This window comes from Vanellus vanellus, assembly GCF_965231255.1.
Source record: "Vanellus vanellus genome assembly, chromosome: 8".
NCBI lineage: Eukaryota > Metazoa > Chordata > Aves > Charadriiformes > Charadriidae > Vanellus > Vanellus vanellus.
The window spans coordinates 6,262,662-6,283,691 of NC_138913.1; the positions used below are offsets into that span (position 1 = coordinate 6,262,662).

Genomic DNA, 21,030 nt, shown 5'->3' on the forward strand with positions numbered 1-21,030 from the left:
TGGGGCCTGGGTCGCCAGGGATATAAATGCATCAATTGCAAACTCCTTGTTCACAAGAAGTGTCACAAACTTGTCAGTATTGAATGTGGCCGTCATACACTACAACCGGTAAGTAAAACTTGTCTGAGAAGTTGTCTTTAAAAAACAACTGAAAAATCAAACAAAAAAGTCCATTTAGTCCTAATGATTTTCAAACTATAGTCTGCTAATAGTCACAGTAGATGAAACATCGTTCTTTGTAGTTACTGTGACACTTTGCAACAAAGTTTGGGAATCACTTAGTAGCGTGGCAATTTATTGGAGAGATGGGATTCTAACTTCCACATCTGAGACTTTTTTCCTGTGTCAAATATAAGCATATAAGTGATATTTATCTCGTCCCTTATTTTGCATCTTTGAAGTGAGTTACAGGTAAAATAAATTCTCTAAACAGCTATTAATTATTAGACTACTGCCATTTTACAGAAAGGGAAGGTGAAGTGCAGAAGTTTTGAGTTTTCTCCCAAGAAATTAAATTATTTTTATTTCTTAAGTCCCCCGCAAAATTTAGATGATTACTGCTCCTGGTTTAATATTAAAAGCAGACAGCTCTAAATCTACATTTTATGAACTAATTTGACTAATACATGTATTGCTGAAGTGCTTGAGCTTTTCTCTGTTGTACTGTCACGTCAACAGCTTTTGGAAACATGTCATAACTTCTGGAAAATAGATAAAATTAGGACTGCAGTGGCTTCTTTTATTGTGTATGGATTTGAGCGGTAACTGTGTTGACTAATCAAGTTAAAAAATAGCTAGGTTATATTCCTCAGGGATCATTTATTTAATTTATTGTCTCTAAAATAAGGTCTTTCACATTTGGACAGTCTGTTACAAAAATCCTCTGCCTATTTGCAGGAACCAATAATGCCTATGGATCCATCATCAGTGCATCCAGATAATGTAGAATCAGGTAAGATCAATAATTTTTTTCTTTAAATTACTGTAAGTTGCTGAACCATGAACATTGGGTTATAAAATGAAACAGAATACCTTTAAGTAAATTATTAAAAAAACCCTTCTTTACTTTTGTTCATAGAACAAGAAAAATAAGATGGCTTCTTAATGCTAACGGGGGTATAAACATAAAAATTCCTCAGTTTTCCTTGTCTTATCAGTTTCAGAAACTTTGCTGAAAAGGAAGAGTTTAGGCTGTCAGTTACATTTTTTCTGTCATAAGCTGTGTACTTTAAATGCCCTGATCAATCAGACAAAAAAACCCCTTAACAGGATTAGCAGAGTTTTTACTGGGTCCATAGCCAAACAAGCTCATTCTTGTAGCAATCAGAGTGATGGTCCTAACATTTAAATTTTGATATAGACAACAATCAGTTTAAAAACCAAACAAACCATAGTTCTGCACAAGATTCTCTGTGTGGAGTCAAGATTAATCTGAAGAGATCTCCAAATATAATTACAGGGTTTTATATTAGCCATAACTGATTAGTAATGTACTGTTGCAAAAGAATGATTCTGATGGTAAAAAAAAAAAAAAAACCAAAACAAAACACACAAAAAGAACCAAACCAAACCGACCAGTTTTGAACACTTAGACAATTTAAATGCATCTATTTGTATCTCTCTGAGCTCTTGTGTGGGGAAAATTTTAAGGCAAAAGACAACGTGTCGGATTGGTCTAGTCATTTTTTTTCTTGCACTTCTAGTGATTCCGTACAATCCCTCAAGTCATGAGAGCTTGGACCATGTTGGTGAAGAAAAAGAGGTAAAGTGTCTTTAACCATGCTAACTGTATTCAGAGATCGTAAAGCCTTTGTCTCTCAATTTCAAGATTTTAGTAATTTAATTTGTCACAAACTGAAAACGAGTACGTAAAGCACGCCCAGCTTGCTCGCTCAGGTGTATGCACGTATGGCTTGCAAGCTGTTTTATTTTGAACCTTGAATTGAGAGACACTTTGATTTAAAAAGTATAGATGTGCTTTGACTTAAAGTATTCTGATCTCCTCTAGTTTTGTTTGTTTCTTATCTGCCAAGTCTCCTCTGCCTCCTTTCTTTCTCTTCACATTCCTTTCCAGGACAGTGCAGATTTAAGAATAACAAGTGTTAATTGAATTACTTGTTTATATTAATTTTGCTGTTCTATTTGAAATGCTAACTTTGAAGTTGTTAAAATTGACAAGCCTGCTTACTGATTTCAGATTATCTTTATCAATAGGCAATGAGCATTAGAGAAAGTGGCAAAGCTTCCTCCAGTCTGGGTCTTCAGGATTTTGATTTGCTCCGAGTTATAGGAAGAGGCAGTTATGCTAAAGTATTGCTTGTTCGATTGAAGAAGACTGAACGCATTTATGCAATGAAAGTGGTGAAGAAAGAGCTTGTCAATGATGATGAGGTAAGCAAGCTTTTTATCAATAAATCGGGCCACTTTTCCAAAGAGCTTCAGTGTCTGCCCCAAGGTGGGAGCTAGGCTTCTGGGTCTGCAACACTAATTAAAAATTATACATGTGGTTTCTTATACATACTATACTATAGAAGGTTCACAGGACGCATAACCAATTTCGAGTTCTTCATTGACAGACTGGTAGCTCAGAGCTGCCCTCCTGTGCTAGTGGTTTCTGTCATGAGCCTCGTTGCCTCTGTTGTCAGTGTCTCCTTTTGTGATCAGCACTGTCCCTGCAGAATTCAAGTTAATAAGCCCAGCTTGCTCAGTTACTTTTGAAAGTGTTCCATATTTCTCCTATTATGTTGGCTTGCTGGGCTGAAAAATAAATGGGTTGAGTCTGGTTTTCATATCTTCACGTTTGGTTTTTTTGTCACAAAGGAGAACTCAAAATGTTATTTTAATTGCTCTTTACATCGGACCTCTGTCTTAACAATTTGTGATGTGTACAGTGATGAGTGAAAACTAATCAGAATTGCAGTATTAAGCTGCTGAACACCTCTTGTTCCTTGGTTGCCTTTGTGTTTCTTTAGGCTGCTCTGAAAAGACTCGAGTGACTGCAGTTTGCTATCCAAGAGCTTTTGCATTTATTTCTTGGTGTACCATTGATTTTTTTTTTTTGCTGCGCTTTTTGATGCTACTTTTCATTTGTCTGCACCAGTTTATATTGTATACATGAGTGTTTTTTCATTCCCAAGTGTAGTTACACAATGAGGCTAAAAGTACAGGACAGTCAAGACAGGAAAAAAAAAAGGCTATGCTAAATTGTCTTACTTCACAGTGGAGAACTATATAATATTAAATTTCTTGCGAGTACAATGAGAACAGCAAAACGCATTAATATCTTTCTGCTAATTGTCGTTAATACTTGAGCTAAGAAGTGCAACAATCCCTTTCTGAATGTCGCTTTTCTTAAATAAATAGGATATTGATTGGGTTCAGACAGAGAAACACGTCTTTGAACAGGCTTCAAATCATCCCTTTCTTGTCGGACTACACTCTTGCTTCCAGACAGAAAGCAGGTAAAGGTCATAAGATAATAAGAAGACAGTCTTATTAAAAAAAAATATTTCATACTATTAGGCACCTCAGAGGCCTATTTAAAGCATTAAGTGTTCGGTGGGTAGCGAAAGTCAGTGTACTGTAAATCGCTGTAGCATTTTATGGGCAAAAAGGCCATGTTCATCATCTAAGCTTTTCGGTGTGGGAAGATGCAAAAGAATGTAAAATACTGGTAGGTATGATGGGAAGGATTCTGGATGGGAGGAGAGGCACAGCTAGCAGAAAAAAGGTTTAAGAATATGAAGTAGAAGACAGAACCTAGAATGGGAGGGAAAAAGGGTTTAAGGAAAGAGAAATCAGAAGCACAAAAAACGAGGAACTTTATCTCAAATTTGCATGGACTCTCTGAAGATGAGTCTCTGAGCGAGACTTGGAAAATAGCATCTGAATTTTAAAAAGGAAAACGGGGTAATAGAGATGAAAATTATTATTTTCCTGTGTGTTTGTAATACAGAAGAGATTGCAGTAGAAGAATAAATTACTATTCTATGCAGTAATAATTTTCAGTATATATATAAAATATAGTTGCTGTATATTTAAACAGCGTCCTTGTGGTTTGGAAAGGTGACAAGCTAGTGGAGGGAAGTGCCAAAAAAGAGTATTTGTAATATACTGGTAGTATTAACCACAAACAAAGGAGACTAAAGGGATCAGGAAGGAAAATGAGAAGAAAAAAATTTTTTTTTCCTGGTTTGTGCATAGATACTGATGTGAATCTATTTATATAGTCATATACATAACAATGACAAGCAGTAGCTGTAATGGATTAGGAATGTGGGAAGGATTACTTACTTTCCTTTATCAATAAAGGAATTATCCAGAGAAATTATGTATACTTTATTTTTAACTTTGGGAATTTATTCAAAGGGAAGGAAAATGGTGAAACCAGCCATATTACCAGGGATGGGAGGAGTTGAATTGACGTTGTTTGATAACAGACCTGTAATATCTCAAACCACTTTCAGCCTTGTATACAATCACTTATAACAAACTGCTGCGTGTTTCAGGTTATTCTTTGTTATAGAATATGTAAATGGAGGAGATCTAATGTTTCATATGCAGAGACAGAGAAAGCTGCCAGAGGAGCATGCCAGGTATGTCTAATTCCAGATTTCTTGCATCAAAGCAGTTGGTTTTCTGACACAGTGCAGTAGTGCAGAGATTATGATGATGAGCTAGCAAATCCTCTCCAGACGTTAAGGATTTAAGGAATGTGAAACTGCATTCTCATTTTAATGCTGCAAGCTACCATATTTTTGTTTCAAGGAGGAACTGTAATAGGAAGCACTTAAGTATTGTTTGTATTAGCATTACCCTAGATGACTTCAGTTTGATTCTGAATTTTTATATGCAAAACCACTTTTGTGGTATCTTTTTAACTGTCTAATGGTATCGATGTGTTTCTCTTACAACAACCGCTACCAGCTGTCCAGGCAAATGCTGAGCTCTTGGTGCATATGCTTCATCTCAGATAGTGAGATGAAAGGGATGATTTCAGTAGACATTAATATTAATTAAAAATAATTTTTGAGGTGACTGTGGGTAGAAATGTTTATATGATTATAAACAACTTATCCACTTCTCTGATGAAAAATAATAGAATACAAGGGATTATATTTTGAAAAGTATCATACTAACAATACTATGCTGTTGTGGTTTGGGTTTTTGATTACTTGAGTAATCAATATCTCTTTCTACACTAGGTTTTATTCTGCTGAAATCAGCCTAGCATTGAACTATTTACATGAACGAGGGATAATCTACAGAGATTTAAAACTGGATAATGTGCTACTAGATTCTGAAGGGCATATTAAACTCACAGATTATGGCATGTGCAAGGTAAGATCTAGTTCCTTGCTAATGAGTAAAATCAAATAAGAAATTGTCATAAATTAAAAGATGCAGAGACTTAAAAATGTGAAATTTCAAGGTATTCATGTATACACAGTGCGGATAGGCCATGTACTCATTTCGCTTCTACAAATGGTGAAAAGAAAAAGAAATGCCAGAGTGCACAGACTACACACATATATATATATATATGTATAACTGTGTATGTTCTTATAAAGCTGCTGTATCAACTTGACTGGGAGGTCTAAGGCTGAAATAGTCAAGATAGCTTGATTTCAAAAAGAGCAAAAGGTTGAAATGTCAGTCACACTTGCTCCCATTTGGATTCTATGACACTCTCTATTTTCTCTAGAAAAAACTTTGTCACTATAAAGGCACTGGAGCACAGGTTTGACTTTGCTGTGGAATTGCCATTATGCTGATCTATTAGAACTATTTTAAGTGTTACAACTTTGTCTAAGCAACAGAAAAGCATAAAATCATACATGTTGGGAGGGATGTCAGGAAGTGTAATGAACCCTCCTGCTCAAAGCAGCTCCAAGATCAGGCCAGGTTACCAAGGGCTTTATTCAGTTTGGTCTTGAAAACTTCCAAGAATGAAGACTGTACAAGTTCTTTGGGTAACTCCCCCATATTCTGCATTCCATGCTTTTCTCTGAAAAGCTTATATTTGTCCATTGCAACACCCCGGTCATGCAAGCTGTTCCACCATGCCTCAGTTAGTCCCATTTGCCCATCTCTGGAGATGTAGTGGAACTTCCTAATCAAAACCTAAAAAGATGTTGTTGTCAATAGGTATGTGCCATCCTCCTGAGACTCTAGATGTGACCTGCTTCTGTGTTTTCTGAAGCAAGTAGTGTTTCGTATTCATTTACGTACAGATTTAAGTATAGTTTTACTAAAACGAAAGCATTTTATTCAGGACACTTAAATTAACTCAAAATTAAGTTTGTAGCAGAGGGGGAGTGTGGGATCTTGGCTAACTGTAAAGTATCTTCTTCACATCTTTTCCTAAAGGAGGGTTTGAGGCCTGGTGACACAACCAGCACGTTCTGTGGGACTCCAAACTATATTGCACCTGAAATTCTCCGGGGAGAGGATTATGGTAAGTTGAATTTTTTCACTGCCACCATATAACTTTCACCTTGTGTCATACTTCTTACTCGAGTTGTTTAGCATTAGAAAATATAAAACTCCTGTAGACATGTGATCAGCATCCTGTCTGAAAAAGTAAATAAACCCTTCAAAGGAAGGGCGGAAAACATCACACCAAGCAAATGAGATACCTTGCTTTCCACACTTTAGATTCTTTTTATCAGTCTTGAAGAATAGCTTGAATCTCCCAAATTTGTTATTATTTATAACTATTTTAGATACTACTAATTATATTCTTGTAGTCATGAATTGTGTTCAGTTTAGGAGCTTTATATTTGGCAGCAACAATAGTATTAGACACAAAGGCATTGCAAAAGGCCTATATATTAGACATCCCTCTCACAAATATCAGTGTTAAAAATGAAATTGTCTATGTAATTGTTCAGGAAGTCCACAAGATTCCTAAAGCAAGAGACATAAAAGAGTATAGAAGGCTTGCTGTGTATGTTTCCTATTTATTACTTATCCTTTCTTCCTAAGCTTCTGGTACTGTGACAAACAGATCTTTGATCTGTTTTATTCCCTTAAGATTTTAACAAGTTCTACCATTAGTTCCTATTTTAAAAAATTATGTATTTTTTTAAATCTACCATCTTATTTTAATTGAAGGTCTCTTTCAGACTTGCTTCACATCTTCCTTCCTCATCACAGACTTCCTAGGCTAGTCAGACTGTATCAGTCCCAGCCTAACTGCTGGGATTTTTTTTTTTTTCCTTTAGCAGTGAATAGTAGCATAGATATGCTTAGCTCCATAAAAGACTGTCTTGCTACTACTAATAATCACATACTTCCTCCTTGTCCTTATCCCCCGCCCTGGATAACCACCTCCCTGTTGGTTGGTAGTGACTAGGCTTAAATATTATCTAAACCTTCGTTAAGGTCCTAACACCAACCTTTAAACTTCTTGAGTTTCCTTTTCTTTGTACAACATTCCATCCTACTGTGCACACTATGAATCAAGTAATGTCTACTACAATTGTTACCTCTCCTTTGTTCAGATAATCAGAAAGACTGGTAATACTTAAATTTTTGAATTGATTCTTTTCTTCTCAAAACATGTCTGTCTTTAGCCCCAAAAGTGTTGGTATTTTTGCTCCTAAATATCTTCAGTGGTATTTTCTCATTTGAATTCTAGGCTTCAGTGTAGACTGGTGGGCACTCGGTGTACTTATGTTTGAAATGATGGCGGGCCGGTCACCGTTTGATATTGTTGGGAGTTCTGACAATCCTGATCAGAACACAGAAGATTATCTTTTCCAAGGTAAGTACCATGGGTATTCCTATAGTTCAGTGCTTTGTTTCTACTTACCTTTAATCTAATTTTAAAGATGCAAAGGCTGATATGAACCTTGTTTCCTTGCAGTAATTTTGGAAAAACAGATCCGAATTCCCCGATCCCTTTCTGTTAAAGCAGCAGGTGTTCTAAAGAGTTTCCTCAATAAGGTAAGAGCTGAAGGGGACTATTTAAGACTTCTCAAGAGCAGCTGTTTTTCTCAAAAACCTGTTGACTAATTGAGGTGCAGCAGACATACTTTATCTCCCATCTACAGAAACAGGGTAGAAAAGGTGTGAGCCTAAAGCAGAATTTCAGTGGGGCTGGGGGACCTATTCTAGATACTTGTCTTAAAGCCTGAAGCTCCAGGCTCTCAGGCTGGGATCATGAGTAAATTTCAAATTGAAAGGCGTAGAAATGCTCCAGGTGATTTCTTTAATCTGAAAAATAGGACAAGTATCAGATTTATTTTGGTTCTTAAAGACAAGATGGTTAGCAAATCACTTTGGCAGCTTCTGGTGACTTCCATGAAGGGAAAAGCAAAGGCAGCATATGCTGTTTGCTGTTAGCTAACTAGCCTGAGAGTCAAAAGGTGCCTACGTGGTAGTGGACTAGCCCAAGCACGTGCTGGCCTTTATTTAGTGAGTGTTAGATGAGTGGGGAGAAAGAGGTATAGGAGAAAACAGATTTGGTTAATTTATTCTGATAAAATAACACTGTTCAAGAATGCTGATTCTGTTACAACTCCTTGCTAGTGTGTGCAAGTGAGCACACGTGTACATGGAGATGGAATTGTCTTGTTAAAATAACCTTTCTACTGCATTTCTCAGTAACCTGCAGTTACTACCCCAGTGTGATTGCCTGGCATGGTCCGTCCGCTCAAGGAGGGGCGGATGGGGAGAAGAATCAAATTCATTTGTAATCTAACCAAGTTTGCTCTGAAACGTATGGTATGTTCAAACAGGTCCAAATAAAAATTAAGAAAGATGGCATAGTTGTTTATATAAAATTCCATTAAAGACTTCCACATATTCACGCTTATTTCAGACAGTAAATTGGAACATGCTATCTTAGTTCTTCAGTGTCCCTCCAAACTCTGGTATTTCATTTCTGATGGGATTTGTAATATTTGTATTTTATTCATTTGTAGCCCGTGGCACTCATTTAGAACTATTTTCTTCCTTGCACAGGATCCAAAGGAACGTTTAGGCTGCCATCCTCAAACAGGATTTGCAGATATCCAGGGACATCCCTTCTTTCGCAATGTTGATTGGGATCTGGTATGTGAATACCCATTGGCTTGGCTTATTTTCCTTGTATACAGTGATTGCTTGACAACTTGCTCTGAGCATGAGATGTAAAAAATTCAAAAACCTTAAGCTCTTATGATGTGCTGTAATGACAATACAGATTCTTTGAACCCTTTTATACACAGTAAGTACAGTAGATTAATAGAATGATTGTAGAAAGTATACAAAAGAAATGGAATAGTAACTTCCGACCTTGTTTAAAAATAACTCAATAGGTTGTAACTCATTCTTGGTGTAACTAAGTGCGTTTATTCCTAGATGGAGCAAAAGCAAGTGGTGCCTCCATTTAAGCCAAATATATCTGGAGAATTTGGTTTGGATAACTTTGATTCCCAATTCACCAATGAACCTGTGCAGCTCACTCCAGATGACGAGTAAGTAATGTAGAATTTAAGAAGTTCTGATGAGTCAGTGAAGGAGTTACAAAATTTCATTTAATAGCTGTACTTGCAGTACATAGAGTATACATAAAGCAGTAAATAACATTTTCTTGTGTTAGTTTGGAGAAAATTTTGTTTTATGTCCTCACGGTAGACTTAGTATGGCTGGATTAAGTATTGCAGTCTGGCATGATGTAAAAATTAAAATGGAAAAGTTGCTATAAAGAATCTTAGTTCAGGGAAGGACAAATAAGTGCTATTTTACAGGTTTTAGTGGTATCATCTGCAAGAAATGAATGTGTGAAGGAAAAGACCTGTTTTGTCAAGTGATTTATTTTTGCATTACTTGAAGCCATGATGCTTCTAGAATGTTGGCTTTAGATTGAATTTATCTCGGGTGTTCTGAACAAGAGAAGATGCTTTGTTTGGCTTGTTCAGGTATTTTAAATTGTTAGGAATCAAGTGAGATTATCCTGGCTAAAAAACCTTAATAAAATGTGTTTGGTTTTGGTAGTGGATTTGTGGTTCCTTACTCCTGAGGGGCCCTGATCTGGGATGAGGAGGGAAGGGCCTTTCTAGCTTGACCGAGCCACTGCTGTTTTGCGTTTTAGGAATTTTGTATAGGCTTTTGTATAATGCTTATGTACTACGCAAACACAAACAGTGACTATTAAATGTTACCTGTGCACCTTAATTAGGTCTGAGATCCAACTTCCTTCTTCGTCCCTTTGTAAATGCAGAACGTACAAATAAAGTTTAGAAAAGTTGCTGATGCCGGTGCAGCATCTGTCACATCCTTATGTTTTGTTTTTTACAAAACTGACTCTTTTGGGAAAGTTTTAAAACTGCAAACCTTGTGGATTGCTTTGTGGGACAGAATATGTGCGTGGGAGCAGCCCGGTCACTACTCCTGGATGGTTTTGTGTTCTGTTACCGTTCTAGGAGCTAGAAAAAAAAACAGTGGTACCTGTAAGGATAGAGAGGGACAAAAGGGAGAAGGGAGGTGTACAGCAGATTGCATTTGAGAACGGGTATAAATTTTAAGACAAACTATCAGTTACCTTTTAAGCTACCTTGTTACCTTTTTGATTTTGCTGAACTAATGATTGTTTTTTAATCTTAATAGTGATATTGTGAAGAAGATTGACCAGTCTGAATTTGAAGGCTTTGAATATATAAATCCTCTTTTGATGTCAGCTGAGGAATGTGTCTGAATTCTCCATTTCTGGACTGTGCCAATTGTTACTCTGTCTGTTTCTGCATGGATAAAATTCTCTTCATTTGGATGCACTTGCATAAAACGAGTAACTGATCATCTTACCCTTGCCACCTAGTGTGAATTACTAATTTTCTTTTTGTATTAATTGTTGTCCAGGACAGTTGTTATGCTTGAACCTTTGGCTGCCAGATTTAAAATGTCAAACTTCCCAACAGTCTTGCCAAACGAATTTTAATATAGAAGTTGGTCTCTGGGGCTCCTGACTGAACAATGGGCTCTGGTGGTATAATCTCCCGATACAGCATTCTGATAAAGGAAAGTTTTCTTATTGCTTTAGGAATACAAATTGCACTAGGAGATGTAATAGAATACTGTTAAAGGACTTCCGTTTTTGCAGCAAGGCAAGTAAGACCTTATGACTGCTGTAGTTTTAAATCCCTTCTCTCTAAACATGATTTCCCTGTTCTCCTTAGACTTAGAAGTTAGAGCTACATTATTGCCCTTCAGATTGAAATGACAGCAAGGAGAGCAGATTTTTAAACTGAATAGGTCAAGAATAGCTGCTTTCATAGGGTATATTGATCCTATCCAAAAGGAGATGATTAATTCGATATTAGAATCAATGTACTTTGCTCTGAAATGATACACTAGGAATTGTACACTGATACGTAGAGTGCCTTTCTGAGCCTGTCCCTTTCAGTGGGGGTTGTACGTGGCATAAAGTGTCAGTTTAAATAAATGGAATTCAATTAATATTTCAAAAAGTTAACATCTGTAGAGTGTAATTTAGCAGTAATGGGCAGCTAATATTGACAGATGTAGAACCTCATACTATTATTTATTACTTTTACACTTGCTGTCTTAACTGTATCAGAATTGCATACACTACAGCTGTAGCCAAAATAAGGGCATTGTTTCCTTTTTTTAATCTTATTGCCATACTGTTGGAAATACATTCGACTTTGCCAGTGGAAAAAGCACATCTAGGAAAAAATAGGTGCTGTCCACATTGACTCCCTTAACTTCTCCGCTTACAGATGGTGATTTGTAATCACAATCAAACCTTAAATGTTGGTAATAGATTCAAAGTTAATAGTATAGCAATTGGAATAAATTGAAAGAATGGTTCAAACTAGGACTTTTGGGGGTTGTGATTCTTACATTTCATGTTAGTAAACAATGTACTATACAGCACAGATAATTCTTATTGTTAACGTTTAAGGAATAGTTTTGAATGTCTTAGGCTGAAGAAATGCCAAATGTACCACTTTTTTTTTTTATTATTTTGGGGAAAAGGGATTAAGAAAGATTGAAGAAAAGAATCTGTTATATATGTAAGAGCTGTAAGGCAAGCTAAGTGTTACTGAAAGCAGATCTAAGTATTGTAAGCACAAGTTAGCAAACCTCATCTGAAACTTTTAATAACACTTCTCCTTGAAAATCCTTGTATGGCGACACTGTAAATTCATAGCACAAACCTTCTGGTGAATGTTTTTTCGCTTACATGTTAGCTTCAAGGAGAGGGATTGCACAAATACACAGTAGTGTCATGGTATGGTATTTAGTTCATATTTTTTCTTTGTAACATGAATAGGAAACCCTTCAATATTGGGCTGAGTGTTCGAAACTGGGATGTGATTGGAGGGGCCTCAGTTTCAGGGAAGCTTTGAACCTCCGTACTGTTAAAAATCAGGTTCCCTTAAACTCAAGTTGTATACTTGCAGATGTAAAATATCGGAGTAAACCTCCTTTTAAAGAGCAGCTAATAACTTCAGCACATTTAGTTCATGTCAAGTGAACTGCTTACATCTAGTTTTAAACTTGTGATTAATTGTTTAGCCTCTGACTTCTACACCTGCATGACTAGTTTAGACATCAGGACTTAATTGATATTACACTTGCAAGTTTTTAAAGCAAACAAGAAAAGCCTTGTCTCTACAGTGGCTTAATATCACATGGGGTATTAAGTAAAATGGCTCTAGGTAAGGAAGGGGATTTCTGCTGTTCATCACAGAAGAGTAATGGAGTAAAACAGTGTCTTTTGTGCTTAAAGCAAAGGTTAAATTTTGTTTTTGTAGGTGTCACAGAAAATATACTTTTTCTATTTACATATCTAACCATTAAGAATGTTGCTAAGTGACAAACATCTTAAATGACTGTAAATCCATTTTTAAACTTTAATTTTCTCCAAAGTGCCATGATATTAACAGTTACTTTTTCATTGTTAAGCATATAGCAACTGTCACAAATATTCAGAAGGGACATTGGGTATAAACAGTCCAGTGCAGTAAGCATTGTCTTTCAGAGAAAGTGTCTGCATCAGAAGCCTAATGTATTTATGTGGAGTAACCTCCTCTTTGTATACGAGTTGGATTCTCATGGGTGCTCTGCTAGTTAATATTGTCACTACTATTTTTCTGTTTCGTATGGAATATGGTCTTGAACGTTGTTGTATAATCATTCCCTTTATTTGTGCACACTTTTTACTTCAAAATAAAACATTTATATTGGACCTCTGTGTGTTAACCTCTAAAACAAATACTGCGAAATGCTTGTCTCTGCTTGGGATTGTCATCTGGCCCTTAAATATCCAGATCCCACGGAAGCATTGTTCTAATCTTATAACTTCTTCTAGGAGATAGCACTGGGATAGACCACAGCAGCCTCCCTCAGTTGGTGTTCCCCAGGCATGTCTTAGAGTGGAGGTCCCTCTCCAGCGTGCATCACAGGCCTTACATTCATCGTGCCCTATGGACAAAAAGCATCCTTGGAGGTTGTGTCTTTCCTTCCAACACCGGTGATGAATCAGAAGTAAATAGTGAGGGGTCAGTCAGCTTTGCAGATACAGAAAGCTTCAAGTAAAACATCAAATGCAATTCTAGCTTGCTTGACCAAGGAACTCTCAGCTGGCGCTCCTGAGATGTCACCTCTGCTGCCAGAGCTGGGGATTTGGAGTCCAGAGCAATGCTCATCTGCCGCACTTACTTCTGCATGATTTCTTTCTTTGTTTCTTCAACTCCTCCCTCGCATTCTCTTAAATTTCTGACACGGAGGGCAAGGGCACTTACCTTGTACCCTGCTACAGATGCACTATGTGAATATGTATTTCAGTATCTGTGTATCTATATTTTAAAAGAGATTTCCTTTTGCAATCTGGCTTGTTATTAAAAGTATGTGTCGGCAGTCCTAGGCAAATGCTACAGATGGTTGCATATCTTAAATGCTTAACCTCCCCCCACGCACACTTCTTGTTTCTCTTCAGTTTGGTGGCCAACTGCTCTCGGCTCGATCTGAGCAATTGTTTATGTTAAGACACTCTGTAAAAGAAATTAATAGCTTATATAATCTATATATACTTGATACCTTAACTGCTAACCATGCATCCTTGCTTCATGATGGACAGCATAAGCAGCTTAAGCAAGAAAGGTATCAGAAATTGCCTATAAATTAACGACATTTTTCTGGGAAGAGGGAGTGAGGGATTGGAGCCCCTTTTCAGAAAAAGGGGATTTTGCCACATCTTTCATTTTCTGGAGAAGAGCTCAGTTAGGGTGTTGGGGGGGGTTAAGACTTTTGTTTTCTTCCCCACCCGCTTATGATAAAGGGATCTGAACTGCATACGTGTGTAATCTTACCATTCTGTATTTAATCAACGATTACAGGCAGAGAAGCATCTACCTCCTGGATCTGTTTGGCTTTTGTGGGTGCTGGGCTTTTTAAGGCATAAATAGAACCAGAGATCTGTTGCATCCGCATTTGACTGCTAAGCATGAACGAAGTGTCTGGGCTTAATGTCCCTCTTGTGCTGGGTGGTGAAGGGTCAAGCTGTAGAGCTGGATGTTGACCATGATTTCATGTGTAGACACTAAGTCACAGTTGAAGTCCTTCATTAGCCGTAGTGTTTTGTACAGAAGTTTCCAAAGTAACTGATGCCATAAGATGTGGTGCATGATAAAAATCTGTCAACTGTTTGTGCTTATAAGATCCGCAATAGGGTGTCTAATACGCTATCTTGTCTATGTGACTTAATCTGTCATAGGAGGTTTCATGAGAGTGGTCTTAAGTATTACAATTTACCATTAAAAATCACTGAAATGATTTCTCTTCTTTGAAAAGCGCAAGCTAATACCTTCAGAGAAGAAAATACACAATTTTTGTTCTCTGTTCAGTGTTAAATTGTGCTCTTCAACATCTTTAGAGACTGTGTATACAGAAACACTTTTTTAAAAAAAATATACAGAAACACTTTTTAAAAAAAAAAATATTTTCAGTAGAAAACCACCTTTGTTCATAAACGTGCAACTTCAATCTTATTCACAATACTGCGACCAAGTTCTTTACACTCTTAGCAGTTTGACAAACAGCTTTGTTAACCAGCTCAACTGAAAGATTTTATTTTTTTTTAATATGGTGTTTGGCACTTCACTTTATATGCAGTATTTTAAAGGATATATTTTTATTTGCACTTAGAAATGCAGATTAGTTTGTCTCACTTGCCCCTCTTCCCAGTGTGCGAGTGGAAGAGGAATCGCCCCCGGGGACTGTCAAAGGTGGCCTGTGAGGAACTCGGAGGGGCAAGTGTGTGGGGAGGAGGGGACTTGCTCTGTTCTTAAACACCCTTCTTATGCTTTATGATATTTTTGTAGGTCTGTGTCCTGCTTGGTATTATTTTTAGAAATACATAATACAAAAATGATGTACTTTCTAGGGAGCTGCTTGGTTTCCTGTGTATTATATATCCCCCAATTTTTATTTTAGCTGAAAATGAAACTTTCATACTCACTGTTTAATTGTAAAGTAAAAATGTATTTCTTAAATAATAACTCTTCTTCCTTAGAGCTGACTTAGAAGAGTAAAGACAAAAATCCTGTACAGGCTGCCTTGGTTTTAAACCCAAGGTGTTGAAACCAAGCAGTGAAGGTGCTATTTGTGAATTACATTTTAAGACAACCTTAAATGTTAATTTTGTAAGCTTCCAAAGAGCTTCAGCACTTCTTGATAATTCAGATGAGTTAATAATAAAGATTCCTCCTATGCTCTGTTATTGCAATTTATTACATTTTGTGAAGGTCTGTAGCTCGGGTTTTAGTTGCACAGGGTCTTTGGAACTGCTTTTCCCAGTCTGCAGTAGAAGTTGTAGGCAGAGTTAACATCTTTTTTTAGACAATCTTCTACCTACAAACTTTGTCTTACGTTGCCTGATCATTGTAGCGCTATAGCAACACCATCATTACAGCACAATAGTTACCAGAATTTGCAACCTGAAATGGAAAATGTGCAGCAGAACTTGAAAAACCCAAATTAAGCAAGGACACCGAATTCCTAAGCTTCCATGACATCAGTAGGTCTAATAAAAGATGCAATATCTGCCTACATACATTGCTTTCCTTACACCCATAGATCAGTCCAGCTCATGTGTTATCTTGCGTTTTCCTCAGTAAATTTTAAATGGAAATATGACATAGTTTATTTAACTGATTGGTATGTGAAGAGAATTTTTTTTTTTTATCATATCCTAAACTCCTAGAGAGTGGAGAAGACAGGAATGTCCAGAACGTCTGGAAAATTGTATCACAGGTCCATGTCTTTCAGGATCAGCTCCAAAAGCTGGTAGATTCAGAAATCTTGGTTTATTCTGCTATATTGTTGTGGCTTTTAAGGAAACCTCGTATTTGCTTAATAAATAAGTAGAGTGTTAGTGCTCTTCACAAATGTGTTTACTTTTTCATAAACCTATTTGTTCTCCTCCCTTCAAACATTTTATTGCCAAAGAATAAAGAAACAGAATTTAAACAGGCAATTGAGATCAAACATGAATGCACTTTTGCATGTTCTCCGTCACTTCCCTCAGGCTCTCTGCCCTGCACAAAAGCAGTTCATGTTTTCCTGTAAGGCAACTGCTTGGCCTCATGTTGTTTGCTTAACTGTAAATGGAGAAAAAATACCCATATTTATAAGATCCATCTGCAGAATTGTTACATGAAGCAACCCTCTTTTCTGTTTAAGGCTGGAAATGCTGCAGAAGCATTTGATGTAGCAGCCACAGTGAGATGATGCTCGCACAGTCCCATGTAATTGTGTTGCTGCAGGCTAAAGAATAGCATTTATGAGCAGCACCGGCATACTCTGCATCACAGCACAATGCTGGAATTCATTTAAACACATTTATAAAACTTCCCAGCTTTGAAAAGTACAGACAAACAGCTTGGGTATAAAACTGCATATCGAGGTGGGATGACGGGTATTTATTAATCACCCTGTGTTGCTAAATTAGATCAAATGCTGTCGGATGCAGAGATAAGCCAAGAGTAGGTTTATGGTCCAACATCTGTGAAATTTCCTTAAATGCACAAATCCGATCTGTGGTGAATCTCAAGTACGGAGGTGCCAGTCCTGATTGTCCTTCGGTTCATGAAACTCAGATAATGTATAGTACCTGATGGTTTTGTACCTGTACATTTCAGCTGTGATTCCGCTGTTTTGGAGGAGTCGCCCAGATGAAGTCAGGCAAAAGGAGTTAGAAAAGTAAGGAAATGCAAGTAAGGGAAAATGCCCTCTCCATAATGGTACTAGTTATTACAGTAAATGCTCCCTGAGGAAAGGCTGAGTCACTCTCTAGTGATTTACAATAAAAATAGAGAAAAAACAATGAGGCTGGGAAAGGACAAATAGTAGAGTTTTAAAGGGGGGGAGGGGATTGAATTTTTCCAATACTTGTGTTCTTCCCCAAGATTAAATCTTGGTTCCAGTTTTTGGGAAGCTTTTATCTCTGCTTTGGCCTACATGGAATTGAAAGAATTTATGCCTTCCCTTCCTTCTCTAGTCCATGAAAAAAGAAGTTACAGTTTTCTATAGGCATTCTATGAAGCGTATATTTCAAGCAGCTGCAAGAAAAAGCACACTTAATTTCAAGTAATTTGGAGGTTTACATCCCTTGATGAAATTAAGGCTTCTTTTTGGTACCACTTCACATCTTGTAAAGCCTTCTGCCTGAGAGTGCTGCAATATGGCAACAGTAAAACAATGATCCTTTTTGTTACGACACCTTCCACTGAATACGAAAATTGAGGTCGTGCTCTATTTCAGTTTTATGATTCCTTCATCTGTACCTGAATTCTCTGATAATAGAAAGGTCAAGTGGTTTTCTCTAGGTTTTAAAAAATAAATATGACCATTATTGTCTTTGTTATTACAGAGTTACCATTAAAAGCTCAGGCACTGCTATGTATACAGTTATTCCAAACCTTATTCTAGTACTTAAACTGTCAGCAATTTATTATTTTTGCAATATAAAGCACCACAGGTCCCAAAGACTGCACTTGCTGCTGAGCAAACATGGAGTAGGGTAGCTCCTACCTACAGATGTGACCACCTAAGGTTAACACCGAGGGCAAAACCTGCACACACGACTACATCAATAATCCCAGATCACTCTTTGCCTGGGTGTCATCAGAAGGAAATATCACAGATATTGCAACCGATGTGGTGTTTTAAAAGCGATTAACCAGGTGACTGGTGAAGCAGCTTCGTGGTGATTCTCAAGGGCCCCCTCCATCCACGAGCCCTGCCAGCCCGCAGGAGATATGAGTGTACCAAAGGCGTGAAGTTGAGGTTTAAGGTGTATCAAACCCCTCCGTTGCTCCACAGCTTGGTGGGTTTCGTTTGCTCCGTGCTGATCCCTCTGGTGCGGTGCGAGGAGGTGGCATGGGAGGGAGCCCGCTCGCCATGGGTAGCACCGGCCGGCATTAAGCGGTGCCTGGTGGTTTTACCACTGCCCATCTTCATGTGCTGCACTTTTATACTCACACTGCATCACCGTACGTAACTGTATGGGATGAAAGGCAGTGGCAAATTGGATTGTGCCTTAATCTCAGCTGTCTTTACAAAGATGTAAACCGAAAAGCTTTGTAGACAGAAGGAACTTGTAATTCATAAAGTAGTTGTGCCAAGGACTAAGCGGTCCCTGAAGAGCACCTTCGCCTTCCAGCAACAGGCCTGAAGTGGGAGAAGCCCCTCAAGTAAACCCCTCTCAGCAGAGTTGATCATACTGCTGCCTGGCCGGGCTCCATGGCCAACTTTGACACCTTCTCCTGTGCTTCAGCATCTCCTCACTCCCAGTGCCACACGGAGCCTGCGACTGGAAGGAGAGGTCTGTGAAACCACCTTGGGGACAGACACCATCATGCTGTCCTGCCTTCCCAAGTCTCCGTGTCCCCCCATAGTGGGGTCTTAGAGCAGAACCCATCTCATGTGGGGACCCTGGCTGGGAGACAGTCACTGAGGGACAGTCACCGAGGGACTGGTACTAAGGGACCCTCACTGAGGGGACAGTTGCTGAGGGACCTCGGCTGAGGGGACAGTCACGGAGGGACTGGTACTAAGGGACCCTCACTGAGGGGACAATCACTGAGGGACTGTCACTAAAGGACCTTCACTGAGGGACAGTGTCCTGGCTTGAGAACATTAGAAGAGGCCCAGCTAAGAAGTGTAGTTACTGCACAAAATTGGTCCTGTTTTACCTCAAACCAGGACAGTCAGTCACTGAGGGACCCTCGCTGAGGGGACCCTCGCTGAGGGACTGGCACTAAGGTACACTCACTGAGTGGACCCTCACTGAGGGCCCCCCTCTGAGGGCCGCTCGCTCAGGCCGCCGCGCCTCAGGGGAGCGGTACGCCCGACAGCGCCCTGTCACCCTGCGGGCCTCCTCCCTCCCGCCCCCTCCCGCCCTGGCTGCCGCCGGCCCTCTCCCTTTCTGCCACAGCCGCTCTGCCCCTCCGCCGCCTCCCCGCCCCGCGCCCCGGCCCCCCGCGTCTCGCCGGCTCCGGCAGCGGCGCCGCCCGAGCGCTGCCCGCAGCCCTCCCTGTCGGGCTCCAACGGCGGAGAAGAGGGCGGCAGGGCGGCCCGGGGCTGGCTGTGACCGAGGTGAGCTGAGGGGAAGCGGCGAGAGGACGAGCAGAAATAACCATTTTTTTAAATTATTTTTTTAATTATAATTTTACTGTGGGTTTTTATTGCCCTTTTCCTGCCGGCCGGGCTGGGGGAGGGGAGAGTTTCCCGGCGCTGAGGCGGCGGCGGTGGTGGCGGCGGGCGGGGGAGGGGCGGCCGCTCCCGCCGCTGCCCCAGACAGTGGGCGGGGCTGCGGCGGCGGCGGCGGCGGCGCGCGCCGCCGGCGGGTTCGTGCCCGCGCGCCGCCGCCGCCGCCGTCTCGGTGGCTGTCTCCGCCGCCGCCGCCGTCTCCGCAGTGAGGTCACGGGGTGGGCGGTGCGTCCGCGGCGCCTGTTCCGCTCCCCGGGTTGCCGGGAGCCCCCGCGGCGCTGGGTGAGGAGCCGGGGGAGTTACCGGCGAGTTACCGGGGGGGGGGGGGGGGGGGGAGTGGGGGAGAGGGGGGACGCGGGCGGCCTTGCGGTGGGGGAAGGGCGGGAGCGCCTAAGGGGGGGATGGGGCTGAGGCGGGGGGAGGGGCGCGCCGTCCCCGGGGGGAGGGAGCGGCGGCGGCGGCGGGCTGAGGAGGGGGGGGCCGGGCGTATGGCGGGGGCGGCGGGGAGAGGGGGGACGGGCAGGGCGGAGGGGGGAGAGCGGCGCGGGGGTGAGGGCGGCCCGGAGCGGTGCCGGCGGGGCTGAGGTGAGTCACGGCGAGGGAGGGAGGGAGGGAGGGAGGGAGGAGGGTGCGAACGGCGGGATGCGGCGTCCCGGGCCCTTCCGGGAAGGGGTTGCGGGACCGGTGCCCGGGCGGGGGGGGATGGAGAGCGGCCCTCCTGTCCCCAGGAGAGCCCGTCCTTCCCGGTGGGCACGGCGAAGGGGGGGGGGGGGCGAGCCGCCGCGGTGCCGCCCCGCCTGCCCGCCGAGAGGCGGCAGCGCTTCGGGAGGTGTCTGCTGCCGCCAGATCCCCCCCGTCTGCCGGGGATGGGGATGGGGATGGGGGGGGGGGGTGCGGTGGTGAGGGACAGCCCTCTGCCCGCTGGTGTTTCCTAATGAATTGGGAAGCGCATCGCTCCTTTCACACAGCCAGCTCACGATTTGGGGTGGCTTATGCCTGTCCTCTTTCTCTTTTCGCAGGTTATCCGGACAGGGCTGTGTTAGCATGAATTTAGCCGGTGGCCTGGATCTTACCTCTGTCGCTAATAACTCGGGGTGGGAAAATTGTGACACACACCAGTGACATCTGTGCGAAAGGTGACTCTCCAGGGACGTTTAGTTTTTGCCGGCGATCCGGATCAGCCTTTAATTTGGGGGTTTATTTGCGAGCTGCCATAGTAACTCTCGTGGTGGTGGTGAAATCATAAAGTTGGCAGCACAATAAAGCGAGCCCGTAAAGATTGTGTTTGATCTCCAAGAACTGAAA

At 40.8% G+C, this 21,030-nt stretch overlaps 1 protein-coding gene across 1 annotated transcript; it reads left to right on the forward strand.

Annotated features, from left to right (window-relative positions):
* Positions 1-10: 10 nt before the first annotated feature.
* On the forward strand, positions 11-13,204 carry LOC309674702 (protein kinase C iota type). The gene is made up of 13 exons (XM_082486810.1): positions 11-108; positions 898-952; positions 1,704-1,762; positions 2,215-2,391; positions 3,364-3,461; positions 4,509-4,595; positions 5,205-5,340; positions 6,370-6,457; positions 7,643-7,768; positions 7,871-7,950; positions 8,971-9,060; positions 9,349-9,464; positions 10,597-13,204. The coding sequence occupies exons 2-13, from the start codon at positions 907-909 to the stop codon at positions 10,682-10,684; spliced, it is 1,191 nt and encodes a 396-aa protein (XP_082342936.1). The 5' UTR covers positions 11-108; positions 898-906; the 3' UTR covers positions 10,685-13,204.
* The last annotated feature ends 7,826 nt before the right edge of the window (positions 13,205-21,030 follow it).

Coding starts and splice junctions, on each gene's coding strand:
- LOC309674702 (XM_082486810.1), top strand. CDS start 907: ATGCCTATGGATCCATCATCAGTGCATCCAGATAATGTAGAATCAG. Junction 7,769..7,870: donor AGAAGATTATCTTTTCCAAG/GTAAGTACCATG, acceptor GTTTCCTTGCAG/TAATTTTGGAAAAACAGATC. Junction 9,061..9,348: donor GCAATGTTGATTGGGATCTG/GTATGTGAATAC, acceptor GTTTATTCCTAG/ATGGAGCAAAAGCAAGTGGT.